The 19,922-nt window shown below is 45.8% G+C and overlaps 1 protein-coding gene and 1 long non-coding RNA gene across 2 annotated transcripts in view; one reads left to right on the top strand and one right to left on the bottom strand.

Moving 5' to 3' along the window:
* Sar1b (secretion associated Ras related GTPase 1B) overlaps positions 1–5,614 on the top strand; it is a 22,264-nt gene extending 16,650 nt beyond the window's left edge. The window contains exons 5-7 of the mRNA XM_075992705.1: positions 1,207–1,310; positions 2,221–2,352; positions 5,015–5,614. Coding sequence (XP_075848820.1) covers positions 1,207–1,310; positions 2,221–2,352; positions 5,015–5,131 — 353 coding nt within the window. The 3' untranslated portion in view covers positions 5,132–5,614. The remainder of the gene's footprint in view (positions 1–1,206; positions 1,311–2,220; positions 2,353–5,014) is intronic.
* LOC142860862 (uncharacterized) overlaps positions 1–19,922 on the bottom strand; it is a 20,377-nt gene extending 455 nt beyond the window's left edge. The window contains exons 1-2 of the long non-coding RNA XR_012912413.1: positions 19,491–19,922; positions 12,324–12,450 (exon numbers count right to left, since the gene is read on the bottom strand). This is a non-coding gene — a long non-coding RNA (uncharacterized LOC142860862). The remainder of the gene's footprint in view (positions 1–12,323; positions 12,451–19,490) is intronic.

Here is a 19,922-nt window from a genome sequence, read left to right as displayed (position 1 = left end):
TGTGGCTGCCTCCCTGGAGAAGCGCCCTAGCTGGGAGTGCTCCAGCTGTACCTGTGGGACTTAGTGCTTCTGTGTACATCTCTGCAGGATCTGAACCCTGAGCTGGATTTCTGTGACAACATCCTGTCCATTTTTTATATCCCAATAGCTCTTAGCATGTGAGGCACATGGTACAGCACACCTAGTGAACGGACCTAGAAGCCTCCTGAAGCCTGCTGCGAAGGAATGGTTAGAGCTGGTAGGCTTCTGGCAGCCTGGTGGTAGGATGGGATGCCAGCTAGTGCTGATGTTCTGTGGTAGAGCTTAGCACCTCACATGCCCTTCATTTCCAGCACCATAAAGATAATAATAGTAAAATATGTTTTTAAATGATGCAACATATATTTGAAAAAGATTTTCAGTGGCTGTGGCTAGTAAAAGCACATTTGAGACATATTTCTGTTCATCTCTGGGGTATGAAGATTAGAAAATTGGAATCTAGAATTGGGGAGATGGCTCAGTGGGCAGGAGTGCTTCCCTCACAAACTTGAAAACCTAGATGATTTTACTATCTTGGTATATTTTTAATTTTTTCTGTTTTGAATACAACAGTTTGTAACTCAGCCAAGCCTGTGCCTGGCGCTAACATTGTTCTATCATTGGCTTCCTATTTATCACTAGCGAAAACCTGAGAAAGTAGAATGTCAAAAATTTAATACAGCACACACATTCTATGTATGGTTTTTACTCCTTAAATTTGGTTGATGATAGTCATAGTGGTTCTCTAGTGAGAGTTACTGTGTCTGTCAGCATACACCATGTGTGTGCAGGTTGTGAGCACACCATGTGTGTGCAGGGGCCTATGGAAGCAGAAGAGGGTGCTGGATTCCCTGTAACCAGAGTTGCTGGTGTTTGTGAGCCAAACTGGGGTTCTCTGGGAGAATAGGAAGCACTCTTAAGCACTCAGCCATTTCACCTGTTCCTAATTCAGTTTTTTAATGGGAGGAGAGTTAAGGAATTGAACTGTCCACAATCAAGGTAAGTCTGGAATTTGTTTTGGTATTCTGGGAAAAAGCTTATACCAAAATCTTTGACAAGACAGGCGGTTGGTTGTCCAGCAGCAGCCAGAGGGCTGCCTCAGTACTTCTGAAACCTTCTTGGATTCCCCGTGAACCATCGATAGGCTTGACCAACACATAAATCCTAACTCCTGATTGTTTTTGTTAGCCCGAAGAGTATGGAAAAACTACCTTCCTGCTATCAATGGCATTGTATTTCTTGTGGATTGTGCAGACCATGAAAGGCTGTTAGAATCAAAAGAAGAACTCGATGTAAGTTGAATAATTAAAGCTAATCACAGTGAACTCCCTCTGGGCAGCCTGAAGGAATAGGTGCAGATTGAGCAGCAAACTCCCAGCAGTCCCTTGGGCTCAGTGATGATTTTCACTGGCGAGGACTCTAGAATGGAGAGGAGTAAGGTGCCGTAGCCCTAACCAGTGAGAAAGTGCTAGCAAATGGCCTTCTGCAGACTGAGGCTCATCCTCTCCAGAGTGTGCCCCGCATGTGTGTGCATGCTGCTCATTCCCAGTGCCAGCTGACTCAGTGTCACCTCAGGGTCCCATGCCTTAGGCAATCATCCAGCCATCTTTGTGACCACTTCCAGAAGGAAGCAGGTGCATGTTCACACCCTCTGCACCCTGGCTAGGTCAGATACTTTGTAAAGAGGCTCAGCAGTTTCCAGCAAGGCAGACCTAAATCTGAGACCACAGAGTAAGGAGGTCCATGATCTGACTGAAGGTTAACCCCATCATTCCTTTCTTTAGAATGCGGTCCTGGCACAGGGTCAGGTAGTTGCTGACCCTTCCTTGTGTTTGGTCCTCTACAAGCACTAAATTGTTTCACTCAGCACTCAAATCAACCCTAGTAGTCACTGCTGATCCTTCCCGAGCTTCCGTGGGCTAACTGCCCAAGATCGGAACCTAGTCGCAGAACCAGAAATGAAACCAGATTGCCCCACCTCCAGGGTGTCCACATTCCCTTAGTGATTTGCATAGTGAGCATCTCAGAGAGCTGTAGAGGTGTGGTAGGATCCAGCCTCCAGTTTCTTAATGCTCACGTGAAGAAAGTGTGACTAAACAGATCAGGGTGTCATGAGCCCTTGGCTGTTTGGTATCTTCTCAAAATAAGCTTTTCAGATAGCCTTAAGTCAACTTGTCTTTCCTGTTACTTGCTTTCTTTCAGTCACTAATGACAGATGAAACCATTGCCAATGTGCCTATACTAATTCTTGGAAATAAGATTGACAGACCTGAAGCCATCAGTGAAGATAGGTTACGGGAGATGTTTGGCTTATACGGGCAGACAACAGGAAAGGTAAAATCCTTTTATTTTTTTTTCTTATTTATTTATTTGTTTGTTTGTTTGTTTGTTTTGATATAGGGTCTTTCCACGTAGCCCTAGCTGTCCTGGAACTCACTACGTAGACCAAACCAATCTCAAACTCAAAGAGATCTTTCTGCCTCTGCCACCACACCCAGCTAAGAAAGTAAAAAACTTTAAAAAGTGATTAATCTACCATTAAGCCAGATTCTTAGGCTATATTTTCTGCTCTGAACCTACACTTTTTTAAAAAGATTTATTTATTTGTTATGTATATAGTATTCTGCCTGCATATATCCCCACAGGTCAGAAGAGGGCATCATATCTCATTGTAGAGAGTTGTGAGCCACCATGCGGTTGCTGGGAATTGAACTCAGGTCCTCTGGAAGAACAGCCAGTGCTCTTAACCTCTGAGCCATCTCTCCAGCCCTGAATCTACACTTTATAATAAACTTTTATTTGTTTGTTTTGGCTTTTCAAGACAAAGTTTCTCTATGTAATAGTCATTGCTGTCCTGGAACTCAATTTGTAGACTAGGCTGTCCTCAAACTCAGAGAGATCCATCTCCCTCTGCCTCCTGAATGCTGGGATTAAAGGCATATACCACCACTGCCTTTAAAATAATAGAAAAAATATAACTTTAAAATATACTATTGCGCCGGGTGGTGGCGGCGCACGCCTTTAATCCCAGCACTTGGGAGGCAGAGGCAGGAGGATCTGTGAGTTCGAGACCAGCCTGGTCTACAAAGGGAGTTCCAGGACAGGCTCCAAAGCTACAGAGAAACCCTGTCTCGAAAAACCAAAAAAAAAAAAAACAAAACTATTGCTTGGTGTGCTGTTACAGGCAGTTGTGAGCCACCATATGGGTGCTGGGAATTGAGCCCAGCTCCTCTGCAAGAACACATGCTCTTAATCACTGTGCATTCTCCAATAGCCCTTCTTCTTTTTTAATTTTTAACTATGTTCATGGCTGTTCTGCCTACATGGCTGTCTGTATACTACATATGTGCCTGGTGCACAAGGAGGCCACAGGAGGGCATTCCCTGGAACTGGAGTTGCAGACTGCTGTGAGCTGCAATGTGGTCCTCTAGAAGAACAGTAGCAATTGCTCTTCAGCACTGGGCTGTCTCTCTAGCCCCAGACATGTTAGCATAAACAACCACATTAACCAATCACACCAGAGCTCTTTTTTTTTTAAATTAAGACAGGGTTTCTCTTGTGTAACCCTGGCTGTCCTAGAACTCACTCTGTAAAGAAGGCTGTCCTGAAACTCAGAGAGGTCCTCCTGCCTCTGCCTTCTGAGTGCTGGGATTAAAGTGTGCACCCCACTGCCTAACTAGCACTTCTATTTTTTTATGTATTTATTTTTATTTTATGTGCATTGGTGTTTTGCCTGCATGCATGTCTGTATGAGGGTGTCAGGTCCCCAGGAATTGGTGTTATAGACACTTGTGAGCTGCCATATGAGTACTGGGAATTGAATCCAGGTCCTGTGGAAGAGCAGTCAGTGCTCTTGACTGCTCAGCCAGCTCTCCAGCCCCTGAAGCTCCATTTTTATTTATTTGTTGAGGCCTGGGGTGGGGCATGTAAATACTGAAAAGTTCCAAAAAAAAAAAGTATTGGTCTGAAATCTCAATACTTGGGAAGCTGAGGCAAGAAGATCATAAGTTTAAGACTACCCTGGGTGCTACATAGTGAGACTATGTTATAATAGGAGCAGCGGGGCTGTGTTCCGGCCACCCCGGCTCCCACATGGTTAGCTTATGCCCGAAATAATTACACGGAAACTGTATTCTTTTAAACACTGCCTGGCCCATTAGTTACAGCCTCTTATTGGCTAGCTCTTACATATTGATCTAACCCATTTTTAATAATCTGTGTAGCCCACGAGGTGGCTTACCAGGGAAGATCTTAACCTGTATCTGTCTGGAGTGGGAGAATCATGGCGAATGTCTGACTTAGCTTTTTTCTCCCAGCATTTTGTTCTGTTTTCTCCGCCTAACTATTTTTCTGTCCTATCAGAGGCCAAGCAGTTTCTTTATAACTTAACCAATGAAACAACAGATAGAAAGATGATCCTCCTCCATCAAGACTATCTCAACAAAACCAAAGAGAAAAAAGAAAGAAAAGAAATGCAATGAACTTCCTAGTTTATAAACAGACAAGGCTCTTTGAGGACACTGCAGCAGAGGAAGGGACTCCCCGCGCTACTTCTGTGGGCACCCTTTATAATGCATCTGCTCCACTCCAGTCTTAGGCAGTGATCTCGCTGTGGCCAGTGCTGGCCTTGAACTCTGATCCTCTTGAATGTCACCACCTTGCAGAATGCTGTCCTAAATATCAGGAACAAGAATTTGGATTTCTTTTCTTTTTTGAATTTTGAGACAGGGTCTTACTTTCCAGCCTAGGCTGCCCTAGAGCTTGAGATCCTCTAGCCTAGGGCTCCCGGGTACTAGAAACACAGGCGTGTGTCAGCACTTGGGTGGTTGTTGTATTCCTTTGCATGTCCCAAGATCACATCTTTCCCACTCATTGGCCACATCGTCACAGTAGAGTAAGAAAAAGCTTCATGTGTTCTGAAGGAGAATCTACAATATGCTGGGAGTAGAACTTTCATTCAATGGAACCCCGGCCTAACAGCTCTCCTCTCTTCCAGGGCAGTGTGTCGCTGAAGGAGCTGAACGCCAGGCCTCTGGAAGTGTTCATGTGCAGTGTGCTGAAAAGGCAAGGCTATGGAGAAGGCTTTCGCTGGATGGCGCAGTACATCGATTAGCAGCTGGGGTCCTGCCACTCACATCCAGGCCTCCGAGACCCATTCCCCGACATGCATAACTTGAATTCAATAGACTTTGGTTGTTTCAGAATAGGTGTTTTTTAGATTATTAATATATCTACCTGAGTGGGAATTGAAAACTGATTCAAGTTTGAATATCACAATGTTAGCTTTCTAATTCCATACAGATAGTTTTTACAGTTTACAGCCCCACATCAACCCCGTCACCGTTTATAAAGATCAGCTTCCCAGTGGTACATTTGAAGCACTTTTTAACAATGTGAAACTACAATATAAACCATATTTAAAAGCTTATCATGTGAAACTTTTATGTACTTTTTGGAAATAGTTTTTCCATTTTAGATTGTCCGCCTACCTTGTGTACAGTTAAAATCTGCTTATCAGCGATTGCATGATGCCTTACCGTTTTCAAGACTACTTTTTCTTATGCAAACGTCATGCAATAAAACAAACTCCAGCGTTTGGCTCTTTGTTGGGCAACTGTTTCATTTGGATGTCATGTGTGGCTAGTGTGCTCTGAAAATGTGAGTTTGGTGTTACACACAGGAGAGGGTGGTTGATGGCAAGGAGGTTCCTTCAGAAGATCAGAAGGTGACCTCATAGCACTTGGAGTCCAGTGTACCTGACTCCAAGGTTCTGAGTCCTCCATTTTCCTTACCAGTTGTTCGACCTGCTGATACCACTACGGCTGCAGCCAAGGAGCGCCTGTTTTTCCAAAAATGAATCTGTGACCGTGTGTTTGACTGTTTATCCACACTATGCCTTATGTGGTGACTGAAGGTACAACGCCCCCTTTTTTATTTAAGATTTATTATGTATGATGTATGCCCGCACGCCAGAGGAGGGTGCCAGCTCTCATTACAGATGGTTATGAGCCACCATGTGGTTGCTGGGAATTGAACTCAGGACCTCTGGAAGAGCAGCCAGTGCTCTTAACCTGTGAGCCATCTCTCCAGCCCCCCTTTTTTATTTTTTTAAGCTGCATCCTGAGACTGCCATGGCCTCATTTAACAATACCGTGTCCTTGAGGATTATAAAGAATACCCGTTTTGTGCTCAATTTTCTACTGGGAACAAAATTGCCGAAACATTTTACTAATCTATCTGGATCCGTTATCCATTTTTATAATTTTAAGAATTCCCAAATATGAAAAACATTTTAAGCAATGCTTGGTGGCTTCCCCAATTTATGCAGTGGCCATCAAGAACCCTGAGTAGGTATCAACTGTCATATGCACATATTTTAATTTGTCAAATTCCACAACATGAGTAACATCCATTAGCCATAAACGATTGGGAAGAAGGCCTTGAGGATTTACTCCTAAGGGAGGCATAGGCAAATACTGTGGGTATATACCACATTGCTTAACAATCTGATAAGCCACTTCCCTGGTAAGGCCAAATGGTTTTCTTAAACTTCTGCTATTCTGATGAAGAGGATGTGGCTGTTGATTCTACCTGAGACAAGGTGACCATCTGGGTTAATTTAGCAGCTGATGCACTGCCATCAGCTAGAGGACCAGGAAGACTGGGAAGAGCTCCAGTGTGACCCACAGAGCATGGCAGCTTTCTTGATGAATGGCATCTTGAATTTGTTGACACAGCATCCTAACCAATGCAGGGAACAGTTTCTATAACCTGAAGGGCTCTAAAAATATTTGACTGTCAGTATGTAAATTAAATGAACTATTTGCAAAAAGCTGAAAATCCATAGCTACAGCTTGTAATTCTACTATCTGAGCTGAATCTGGAACTGTTTGTACTACATGACATTTACCGTTAATAACATAGGCAGCTCTTCCACTGGAGGAACCATCAGTAAAAACCAGCACCTTTTATGGGATCTTTCATTACAACTTTAGGAACTATAAAGGGATATGTTTGGGCAAATTGCAACAATCTATCAGGTAGAAAATGATTATTGGGGCTGGAGAGATGGCTCAGAGGTTAAGAGCACTGACTGCTCTTCCAAAGGTCCTGAGTTCAATTCACAGCAACCACATGGTGGCTCACAACCATCTGTAATGAGATCTGATTCCCTCTTCTATCCTGCAGGTGTACATGCAGGCAGAACACTGTACACATAATAAATAATAAAGAAAAAAATGAAAATTATTATCAATTAAGCCCCCCCAAAATGAGCAAAAGCCATTGCCCAAGAATCATTAATTTGAAATAACCAACAATTTGTTTAGTATAAGGAACATTGATCGATCACATTTGGTTCTCTACCAAAATATCGCCTAGATTCTATTCCGTTTTTCTGTACTAAACAAGCTACTGCTTCATAATAAGGGTTCAGCACTCTGGTCAGGAAAACATGTAGATGAAGCCACAATAATGGTCCATTTTGCCATAGCACAGCTGTTGGCACATGTTGTATAGGAAGCACATAGGTTTCCCATGGTTTTGCATAGTCAACATGGCGTACCTGCTGGTTTGAATGGCATGCATCATCTGAGCCAACACTTGCCTAGCAGCATCTGGAAGATGCTTAGGGAACCTAGGATCACTGCTCCCCTTAAGAACCTCACTGAGGGCTCAAGATCCCCCATAGACAACTTCAGACAGGGCCATAGTCATTGAATAGCCCTCAATAATTTCTGAGAATCATTTCAATTTAGCAAGCTATCTTTCCTAATTTCTGAGGCTTGACTTCTTTAGAAGACAAAGTATGTCTCAAATACTGAAAAGGTATTGTCTTTGTACTTTCTCTGGGGTAATTTCTAATCCTGCATGGGCAAGGCCCTGCTGAAGCTGTCTACATGTTGAAGGCAAAAGTCCTTCATTTTTATGAGCAAGCAAGATATCCCTATAATGAATAATATAATTGATCTCTAATATTTTTTTTAGCTTGAGCCACAAATTTCTGGCACAGTGTAGCACCATTATCAAAACCTTCCAATGATAACAACTCATAGGCTCTTGGAAATAAACTGATGGAACACTAAATGCAAACCTTTGACAATCTTGGGGAGCCAAAAGAATGGTATAAAAACAATCCTTTAGGAGTAGAGACAAGCAAGGCTCAGTAATTAACAACACTGGCTGCTCTTCCAGAGGTCCTGAGTTTAATTCCCAGCAACCACATGGTGGCTCACAACCATCTGTAATGAGAGCTGGTGCCATTTTCTGCCCTGCAAGGACACATGCAGGCAGAATACTGTATATATAATAAATTTAAAAAACAACAACAGGGGGCTGGAGAAATGGCTCAGAGGTTAAGAGCATTGCCTGCTCTTTCAAAGGTCCTGAGTTCAATTCCCAGCAACCACATGGTGGCTCACAACCATCTGTAATGAGGTCTGGTGTCCTCTTCTGGCCTGCAGGCGTACACACAGACAGAATATTGTATACATAACAAATAAATAAGTATTTAAGAAAAAAAAAACAAAAAACTTGAGCTTAAAAAACAACAACAATCCAGGGACTAGAGAGATGGTTTAGGGTTTAAGATGACTGGCTGTTCTTCCAAAGGACCTGGGTTCAATTCCCTGCACCCACAGGACAGCTCGTAACTATCTGTAACTCCAGTTCTATGGGATCTAACACTTTCACACCAATGAACAAAAACAAAGCCAGGTGGTGGTGGCACACACCTTTAATCCCAGTTCTTGATAGACAGAGGCAGGCAGATCTCTGTGAGTTCAAGGCCAGCCTGGTCTCCTGAATGAGTTCTAGAACAGGCACAAAAGCTACACAGAGAAACCCTGTTTCAAAAAAGAAGTTAAAAACAAATTAATCCTAGCCAGGCGGTGGTGGTGCACACCTTTAATCCCAGCACTTGGGAGGCAGAGGCAGGTAGACTCCATTGAGCTCGAGGCCAGCCTGGTCTACAGTGTGAGTTCTAAGACTGGCTCCATAACTACTGAGAAACCCTATCTCAAAACAAAACAAAGTAATAACAAAAAAAAAAACCACCAATCCTTTAAATCTAAAATAATTTTATATGTATCCTTTGGTAGGAGAAGGCAATCCAGGCTACAAAACTCTATTAGCTACATGGTTCCATTAACTCCTCTTAAATCTTGTATCAATCTCCATTTCCCAGATTTCTTTTTAATCAGGAAAATAGGAGAATTCCAGGGTACAATATGGACACTATCCAGCTGTTCCTGCACTAACTGCTGGCTGGCTTGTATCTTCTCTTCTGATAGAGACCACTGATCCACCCATACAGACGCCTCACTTGTCCAAATTATAGGGTCTGCATGGAGTACACATTTCTCAGGGACCTCTCCCAAAAATATTCTAATCCTGTCTTGGGAGGTCTCTTGCTAGGCAGGATAGGATCCATTCTTCCTTCACTCTCCCTGCCTAGCCCTTTATCAGGTAACAATCCTCACTGGAACACTTGATTAGCAACAACTGCATTGAGGCTAAGCAGATTTACAGGCAAGTGAGGAACAACGTATAGTCGAAAAGTTCCTTCATGACCCTCTTCATCTCTCCAGGAACGCTCACTGCTGCTTTGCTCAGGACTCTGAGTTTGACCAATCCCTTGTAGCTGTGTAACAGTTTCCATCATTGGCCACATTGAAGGCCCTTGACTGGCAGTGATAACAGATACATCTGCACCAGTATCCAAGAGACCAGAAAAGCTCCTTTCATTTATAAACAAAGTGAGTCCTGGGTCCTGTGCACTTATGGCTTGTAGCCAATGGGCATCAGATGAACCAAACCCAGCCTCTCCTCTCTCACCTCCTTTAACTTGATTTCTAGTTTGTACTTGGGGAAGTAAAATTAATTGTGCAAGCCTCTGGCCTGTCTTTACTCCAGAAATTCCATTAGGTGAGTGAGTCATAACCTTGATTTCTCCTTCATAATCAGAATCAGTCACTCTGGGAGCAACAAAAATCCCCTGCATGGTGGCACTACTTCTTGTTCGGATGGAAGTTCCACCCCTAGCTCTCTCCCCTGGGAGTTGCCGCAGTCTAGACTCCACCCCTGAGAAAGCCTGCCAAATGATGACCCCTCCCCAGAGATGCTCAAGACCACTCCCACAGGGTATTTAAACTGCCCCTCAGAGAACAAACACATTGTTTTCCGGTCTTTCTTTCCTGTCTCCACTATGGTGGGCTGGAAAGCCATCTGGGAGTGTTTGTATCCATTAAATCTGGGCTTTTTCTGATTTAGTCTGATTTGGTCTGATTTGGATTATTGCATCAGCGGAGAGGTTTATTGGGGTGCAGAAACTTTTTATACTCCTCTCCAGCAATAACCCCATTGTACCTTTTGGCAAAAGTCCATAGATATCAGTAGATAGAGCTTGCACCCCCGTTTCAAGAGTTAAAACTGCATAAATGGTGGAGCTGAGATCCAATCCTTCACTGCTTGGGGTTGCTCTGGAGAGGTCCTGAACGGATTCCCTTGCAGAGGAACAGGCTGCTGAATCACCCCACAACATTGTCTTGGGGCCTGGGTGGCCCCTTTTGTATCCCTGCAGGCATCCTTCTTTGATTTACATCCATCAATCCAATGCTTCCCTCTCTTGCATCTCTGGCACAATCCAGGTTCCTTTTTTGCCCCTAGACTTAATTTCCTTATCAGGCACTGCTTGACCTGGTGCCCCACCTGACCACACCCAGAACAACTTCCAGGAGGTCCAGCAGTTCTCCTCACCCTGCGCCTTCATTTCTTTACTGGGAGAGAACATCCTTAACTGTTTTTCCTGTAATGCAGCAGCCATAGCCAAGCCCTGAGCATATGATAGCCTAATATCCGAACAAAGTCATATGTAACCTGAGATGTTGCCTTTCTTTCTAAAAGGTCTCAGAGCAGCCTGACAGGCAGCATTGGCATTCTCATAGGCTAGCTGTTTAACAAGCAAGAGTCCAGATTCTGTACCCCAGTTAACCTGCGGCCGTCTGCACTAGCCTAGGGACAAAGTCCTGAAACAACGCATCTGGCCCTTGCCTTACTTTTGACAAGTCCTCGATCTGCCTTCCAGAAGACAGAAGCTTATTGCAAACTTCTCAGCAGTTGCACTAACCTGGGCATACTCTGTCACATCAAAATTTAACTGCTGATCTGTCTCCCGATAAATGCCTTCTCCGCCAAGTGTATCAAAAGTAATGGGAATGTGTTTGGCCCAATTTATTTCGGCTGTGGCTTGACACTGTCCCGCAAATTCAGATTTCCACAACAGGTAGCCCCCTCCTGACAGGCCAGCTTTGGCCGTTTGTTTCCAATCCCCGGGAGGCAAAGCCTCTATAGCCATGTTTTCTAACAGAGCTTGTGTAGGGAGCGGCGGGCTTATATTGAGAACATACATACTGGTTTTAATTCCTTGAGCTGTTTAAATGGAATCTGCACATGCGCCCTGACTAAATTTCCCTGAGTGTCCCTTTGTCCCATCACTGGAAACATCTGAAACCCTTGCTCATTCTCCCCTCTGCTAACTGACCCTCTAATACTAGCTCTTAGAGGAGACACAAAAACGGTGAGCATTTGCCATGCTCGGGTAGACCCTTGCATTACAGATAGACGGCCCTAGAGGCAGACCAGCCACTGCAGTGGGAAGAGGAGTGCCCTTCCGAAAAGAGACTTTCAGAGTCCCCAATTATTATTATTATTATTAATTATTATTATTTTGAAATGGATGGTACTAAATTTCTCACGCGCTTTAGCTCCTGCTCAATCTCACCACCAGGTTTCTGCCTCTCAGCGCTCACAGCCAGAAGCAAGGGCGTTGAAAACTCCTCGTTAGGGTACTTAGCGGCTTCTTCCTCAAGCTCACCAGGATCGAGCTGACATCATCAAACAATCGTATACAGGTGGCCACATCTAGTGGCTCCCCCAGCAGTGCGGAGGGTCTTACTTCACTTTCAACCGGTTTATGCGGAAATACCTCCTGCCCTTCGGGCGCAAATCCAAACTGTCCCATATAAACACCCACAGACTAAGCGCATCCACTGGGACCCCTACGGGCCGATACTCATCATAACGCTGCAGGATTTTCACTCCAATTCTCCCCCACGTGTCCGCGTCCAAGGTCCCGTGCGCTCGGGAAAGCAAGGGCACACCTGCTCGACAAACTCTTAAAAACTCCTATACTCGCTGCTGCTCTACTTCGGCTCCTTTAGCTTTTCAAATATCTTTAAACAGATGCACAAACATGCGACTACTGCTTCCCTGCCCCATATTCACAATTTTCCTTCTAAGTTACTCACCGTACTTCCTCTTGTCTATTATCCGAGCGGCCTCTTCACCTGCGGGGTCCTTCGCTTAGTCCCTGTTTTCAGGTCCTGTGTACAAGCGCCATTTGTCAGAACCAACCAGACAACCTGTTGAGCATGCCTGAAAAGGGGAGTGAGGATTGAGAAAAGAGACAAAAGACAGAGGACAGAGTGGGGAGGGCTCCCAGTGAATACTGTAGCAGCCTCGAGTTTACTCTCATCCTTTTATACCCAAAGCAAAAGCAGAGGGCAAAAGACTGACTGCCTTCCCAGCATACAGGGGAAAACAAGCATAATCACCTCTTTAATATTCCAAACATCTAGTAACTGTGCCCTTAGTCAAACATTCTGTTATCTGAAAAGATTGAATTTGCCGACCTTAAGTCAAGATGGAAATAGAAAGAGTCTCTGTAGGCTCCCATACAACTCCTCTAGCCTGTTACCAGATGATGGCCCTTCAGAACCTCTTCATGACTGCTTGAGGTAATGGACCTGATCCAACCTGTCAGGCCTGACTTGACCGATGCCCTATTGCAGAAGGTGGACGAGGTACGGTTACCTAGGGGAGCAGTTTTGTCCAGAATGGAGTCAGGTATGCCGGGGCTGCAGAGGAAACCCAGGATGGGACTGTTGAGTTGCAATCACTTAACCAACCTCAGCTCAACGAGCCAAGCTCCTAGCACTAACTCGGGCATTCTGTTGGGGAAAAGACAAGTCAGTCACTGCATATCTTGATGGCCAGTCTGCCTTTACCACAGCCCACATATATGGGGCCCTGTACCAAGAAATAGGAATCCTCACCTCCACCGAGAAAATCAGAAACAAAGAGGAGAGCTTGACACTGTTAGAAGCCATCTGGCTATCCATTGTCCATTGCAAGGAACGACAAAAGGGAGATTCCCCCAAACACAAATAAAAGGGCAGCAGACTTGGCTGCCTGGGAGGCACCCTTTGGGCCAGTCAGTTCTCTCCAGATTTTGGCTGACATTGCCTGAACTACCCAGACTACACATTGGAGGAGACTAACTGGGCCAAGCAAGAGGGAGCCAAAAAGAAGAAAAGGCCTGGTGGATGCTGCCAGATAAAAGACCTGCACTTTTTTGTTTGTTTTTGTTTTGTTTATTTAGTTTTTTTTGAGACAGGGTTTACTGTATAGTTTATAGTTCTGGCTGTTTTGGAACTCACTCTGTAGACCAGGCTGGCCTCAAACTCAGAGATCCGCCTGCCTCTGCCTCCCGAGTGCTGGGATTAAAGGTGTGCCACCATGCCTGCCAGGCCCGTACTTCTAATAGCTCTTGGAAACCGACAGTAATGGAGCTCCAGCAAGCCACTCACTGGGCGCGGGTTCCCAAAAACTTTAGAGCTCCCCAGACTCCACTATATCCCCCATCCAGAGAGATGCTAGAGGGGGAAATGCTTCCTACTACAAAGCGTAAAGCAGCTTTCTCGCAAACCTCCTTTCCCGCTCTGACACTGGGATCAAAGAGAGACAATGAGAGGATGCTCCCAGTCTGTCTAGAAAGGGAGCTGCTGCCAGTGGCATGCACTCAGTGCACTGTACATACATGGAAGACCCTCGAATATATAAAATAAATCTTAAAAAAGGGAGGTGTGTGGATTGAGTATGTAGCTCAGTGGGAGAGCACCTGTCTAGCAGGTATAAGATATGGGTTCAATCCCTGGCAACAATAAAAAACTAAGTATTGTTTGTATTGTACTGTTTAAACATATACAACATTTCTTGATGTTTCAAAAATTCAAGAAAGAAGGACAAAAAATATAGAGAGATTAAAGGACATAAAGCAGAACTGGGCAGTGGTGGGACACGCCGATAATCCAGCACTTGGAAGGCAGAGGCAGGAGGGTCTTTTTGAGTTCAAGTGCAGCCTGGCTTGGATGCTGGGCCTCATCTATTATCTTGATTGAGACAGGGCTTCTTGTTCACTGCTGCAATATACCAGGCCAACTGAACCTCAGACTTCCACAAATTCTCTCATCTCTCCATCCATAGGAATTTAGCATTATAGAAGCATGATCTTACCGTGTTTGGTCTTAAATGGTTTTGCCTCAGGTCCTCATGCTTTCATGGTAAGCACTTTACCTACTGAGCCACAGCCCAGCTCTACTAACTGCTTTCTTGAGTTAAAGAAAGTTTAATATAACTGGTCAGTAGTGGACCATGCTTCTAATCCCAGCACTTGGAAGGCAGAAGCAGGTGGATCTCTAGAGTTTGAGGTCAGCCTGGTCTACAGAGAGAGTTCCAGGACAGCCAGGGCTACACAGAGAAACTCTGTCTTGCAAGACCAAAAAAGAAAAAAGAAAGAAAGAAAGAAAGAAAAAAGGGAGAAAGGGAGGGAGGGAGGGAGGGAGGGAGGGAGGGAGGGAGGGAGGGAGGAAGGAAGGAAGGAAGGAAGGAAGAAAGAAGGAAGGAAAGAAAGAGAGAAAGAAAGGTAGTTTAATATGAAATTCAGTGGGATTACGGTCCTATTTCATCTGGCGCTGGCCATATTGCAGAAAGCTGAGAGGACATAAACATGGTCAAGCTCTGGCACCACCTTTCGGGTCTCATCTAGATCTTGGATTTTCACTGCACCCAACTAGACCCTAAGTTTAAGTTAGTTTCTAGTCCCACTTCCTGATTAGGAAGCCAGACAAGGTTAGTCACAGTCTAGAGAAAAGCACATTGATTTTGCTCCTGTTTAGGGCCTTCAAAACTGAAGGTGGCAGGGAACCCTCAGTAAGTCAAGGCAGGAGAGGTTTAGCCCTTTCTGGCTGTAGAGAACCTAATGGGCACTTGCCTGTGGATAAAACCCCATGACCCCAGGACCCTGCTCAACAGCTCCTGAAAGAAGCCAGCTGGGGCTGCTTTCCTTCCTGACTGCCTGGCAGCAGATGGCAGGACATGGAGCTATTTAGAGAACAGTCTCAGAGTTTCACCCCACCCCAGATTCTATTTGGGGCCAGCCTGAGAATCAACAAGCTCCTTGCATCTTCTGGCGATCAGGTGGCCACAGAGGCCCCCTTGGATTTGCTGGCTGTCAGGCTTGATTACTATCGAGAGCCTCTGGGGTCCAGTCCCAAGGTACTCTTCAGGGTTCAGAATCTGATGCTACAGCAAGCAAAAAGGACTTTTTCCCCTCTGGCTACCTGAGGGCGAAAGAATCTCTCACTCTGTGCTGCATCAGTTTCTTTATTATTTTTTTTTAAATATTTATTTATTTATTAGGTATACATTATTCTGTTTGCTTGTATGCCTGCAGGCCAGAAGAGGGCACCAGACCTCATTACAGATGGTTGTGAGCCACCATGTGGTTGCTGGGAATTGAACTCAGGACCTCTGGAAGAGCAGGCAATGCTCTTAACCACTGAGCCATCTCTCCAGCCCCCATCAGTTTCTTTATTGTTCTGCTTCTATTCTAATTCTCCCGTCCTATTACTGACTTCTCCGGTGTGGGAGGTCCTTCTGTCTATGTGTTGCTGCGTCTGCCTGTACACTGCCATGTTCCCCTTCATGATCAACCACGTCTGCCTGCACACTGCCATGTTCCCCTTCATGATCAACCACGTCTCCCTGTACACTGCCATGTTCCCCTTCATGATCAACCACGTCTGCCTGCACACTGCCATGTTCCCCTTCATGATCAACCACGTCTCCCTGTACACTGCCATGTTCCCCTTCATGATCAACCACGTCTGCCTGCACACTGCCATGTTCCCCTTCATGATCAACCACGTCTCCCTGTACACTGCCATGTTCCCCTTCATGATCAACCACGTCTGCCTGTACACTGCCATGTTCCCCTTCATGATCAACCACGTCTGCCTGTACACTGCCATGTTCCCCTTCATGATCAACCACGTCTGCCTGCACACTGCCATGTTCCCCTTCATGATCAACCACGTCTGCCTGTACACTGCCATGTTCCCCTTCATGATCAACCACGTCTGCCTGCACACTGCCATGTTCCCCTTCATGATCAACCACGTCTCCCTGTACACTGCCATGTTCCCCTTCATGATCAACCACGTCTGCCTGTACGCTGCCATGTTCCCCTTCATGATCAACCACGTCTCCCTGTACACTGCCATGTTCCCCTTCATGATCAACCACGTCTCCCTGTACACTGCCATGTTCCCCTTCATGATCAACCACGTCTGCCTGTACACTGCCATGTTCCCCTTCATGATCAACCACGTCTGCCTGCACACTGCCATGTTCCCCTTCATGATCAACCACGTCTCCCTGTACACTGCCATGTTCCCCTTCATGATCAACCACGTCTGCCTGTACACTGCCATGTTCCCCTTCATGATCAACCACGTCTGCCTGTACACTGCCATGTTCCCCTTCATGATCAACCACGTCTGCCTGTACACTGCCATGTTCCCCTTCATGATCATAATGGGCTGAACCACTGAAACTCTGAAGCCATCCTCAATTAGATGTTTTCTTTATAAGAGTTGCCATGGTCATGGTGTCTCTTCATAGGAATACAAACCTAACTAAGACTGTTTGTGTGTGTGTACACACATGTGCTCATGTATACACGTGGCCAGCAGAGGACATCTTTGGGGATTTAGTTCTCTCCTTTTCCCTTGTGAATGTTGGGGTCAAACTCAGGCCACCAGGTGTGGCAGCACCTTTACCACTGAGCCACCAGCCCCACCCCGTTTCTTAACCACTGTGATAAGTTCTTTAGGCCCAATACTGACTCCAACACCAGCTCTGTATGACATGATCTTCTTTTCTAAGCTTAGAGCCATCGCCCATTGGGCTCACAGGCACTTGGGCCATCGGATCAAGAGAGACCATTTGAAGTCAGGACTGTCCTGAGGCATGTCCTTAAAACGGCACACTGGGCATCCAGCTTGTGTACTGACGTGTGTGGCACCGTGGAAGATTCTGGTCTAAAGTAAAACTAGAACACACACTGGACTGAGCACAGCATGGTAGCAGAATGAGAGCAGGCATAAGGCCCTGGGGTTCAATCTCCAGCACTACAAACAAACAAAGAAACAAACAAACAAAAACCCCAAATGCAAGCAAGCTGAAGTTACTGAAATAGTGAGTACGGCTCACCCACAAAGCATCAGACTGAGCTCTAGAGATGAGGCTCCTGAGACAGCTGAGCCTATCAGTCTGGTCCTCATATTAACCTCTGGCCAGGGACTGGCTTGGCCTGAACAAGGTGGCAGAGTTCATCTGTTGAGCAGTATGTAGCGGAGGCAGAAGAGGGGACACCGTAAAAGTGCAACATTTGAAAAGTCAGGCGGCAACGTGCCTCGACTATGAGAAAATGTTCCTACGGCGAAACTGAACTGGATTAGATGCCTGTGATGTGAGGCCCCAGAGGCCCATGAGCAGGATGTGATTTGGGAGATTGGTAGCTCACACTTGTAGTCTTGTAGCCCCTAACAGTCCTTGTAGGACTGAAGCTGGCCGAGAGAAGTGTTTACCCCTCCATTTGAAACAAGGGTACCTAAGAAATCTGAAATTCTCCCGGAGGAAGAGGCTGAAGCCCTAGTGCCAGCTAAAGGGAGATCTTGTTTCCTAGAGAGAGATTTAATGCTGACAACTGCCAGCCCACCTTAGAGGACAGACAATGATGGGGCAGTGATGGGCAGACCACACCTACACCAAGATGCCTCTTGCCTTCTGTTTAAACCTAAACCTCATGTCAGGATCCTGAAGATCGATTTGAGGTGGGGGAAGGGGGGGTCACTGAGGCTCTTAATCGGTTCCTCTTCCCAAAGTGGCCACACTGACTAAATCTCCTTTCTCTGCTCTCACTGTTGTCTGTGTAATTGGCATATTGTGGATGAATGGCCGAGCCTGCGTGGTTAGCCCTGGCAGAGTCAGGCTTTAACCAGAACAACTCTAGCTACAATCCCAGCACTCCAGACTATAGAAATAGAGTAGACAGCCACAGTTCTCAAGACCTGCCTGAATGAGATCTTACCGGGAAGGAAGGAATGATGGGGAATGATAGGTTTCAGATGTACTGTTACGATCAAGCTCCTGGGTCTAGAAAGGCGGCTCAGTGCTTAAGAGCACTTGCTGCTCTTGCAGAGGGGCCTAGGTTCGGTTCCTAGCAACCACATGCCGGTTCATAAACAACTGTAAACTCCAGTACCAGGAATCTAATACCCTCTTTGAGTCACAGGATGAGTACCAAAGGTTTCCTGCTAAAGGACTACACTTCCCAGCTTCCCTTGCGGCCAAACCAAGCAGTTCCGGAAGGGAGGGACTGCAGTGTGCTAATTCCAGACCCGAAAGAGGCCGCGTCCCACACAGGTGGATGACAAAGATTACCTCTTGCCGTGAATAAACACGATCCCGCCTAAGGTCAGACCAATCCTTTCTTCCCGCCTTCAGCCTTCAGTCTTTCTACAGCTGTCTTAAATAATCTAACGTCACGCATGTCCAGGTGCGCATACATTCATGCAGGCGAAACACTCAATACACGTAAAATAAAAATAAATAATGCTACTTCTTTAAAAGTTCAGTGGCTGTTCAGGCCACAACATGGCAGCCTTGTCCTCTCACGGATCCTGACAGGTGTCCAGCTAAGGACACCGTGAGTCCCTAGTTAGGACTTACAGTCTCACCTGGGGAGGTGAATTAAGGCAAAGAATGCATGGCCCCTTAACCTGCTCCTCCCTTCTCTTCCTCTTGCCCGGGAATTGGAGAGCCTGGCTACAGGCTTGTGTTGTGTAACCTCCCTCCTCAGAAAGTTGTAAGAAAGCCAGGGGTGGTAGTGTGCGTCTTTAGTCCCAGTACTTGGGGGCAGAGGCAGGCGGATTTCTCAGTTTGAGGCCAGCCTGGTATCCAGAGCAAATTCCAAGACAGCCAAGGTTACACAGAGAAACCTAGTCTCAAAAAAAGGAAAAAAAAAAAAAAAGGAAAGAAAGTATATAGGAACCCCCCACTGTTGTCATGTGGGTCCCGATTTCCTTTCTTCAGAGCCCTCTTATGGCCTTAAGTAAATCTTTTGGCCTCCAGAAACAATCTCTGTCTCAGTGTCCTGTATCATCTGTGAAAGAATTTTCCCCAGAGGGTTGGGGCAGGGGCTAGAAATAGTCTACCCTGCTCCTCATTAGGTCCCACAGGCAAACCAAAGTTCACCCTAGGGAGCCGATGAGTTTACTAAAGTTACTTACCGGGTAAGGGTGTGTGGGAGATTCCGAGCAGCAGCATTACAAGGTGTATCCCCAGAATGATGATGGCTTCTGCACTTGTATGGAAGGAGCCCCCTTCTTTCAGGCCTCCCAAGCCCCTCCCAAGCCCCTCCGAGGCCTGGCGTAGTTAGGAAAGAATGCAACATGATTGGCTAGAAGGAGTATCTGGATAATCAGGGGAGGGTCCCATGAGCCTCCCCATCCCCTCCTATGAGTGAACCCAACAGTCAACAAACCCTGCTAGGATGATTTTTTTTAAACATAGAATTTTTTTTTTTTTTTTTGGTTTTTCGAGACAGGGTTTCTCTGTGGTTTTGGAGCCTGTCCTGGAACTAGCTCTTGTAGACCAGGCTGGTCTCGAACTCACAGAGATCCGCCTGCCTCTGCCTCCCGAGTGCTGGGATTAAAGGCGTG

This window comes from Microtus pennsylvanicus, chromosome 11 (genome assembly GCF_037038515.1).
Source record: "Microtus pennsylvanicus isolate mMicPen1 chromosome 11, mMicPen1.hap1, whole genome shotgun sequence".
Classification (NCBI taxonomy): Eukaryota; Metazoa; Chordata; class Mammalia; order Rodentia; family Cricetidae; genus Microtus; species Microtus pennsylvanicus.
This window is presented reverse-complemented; position numbering and strand designations above follow the sequence as displayed.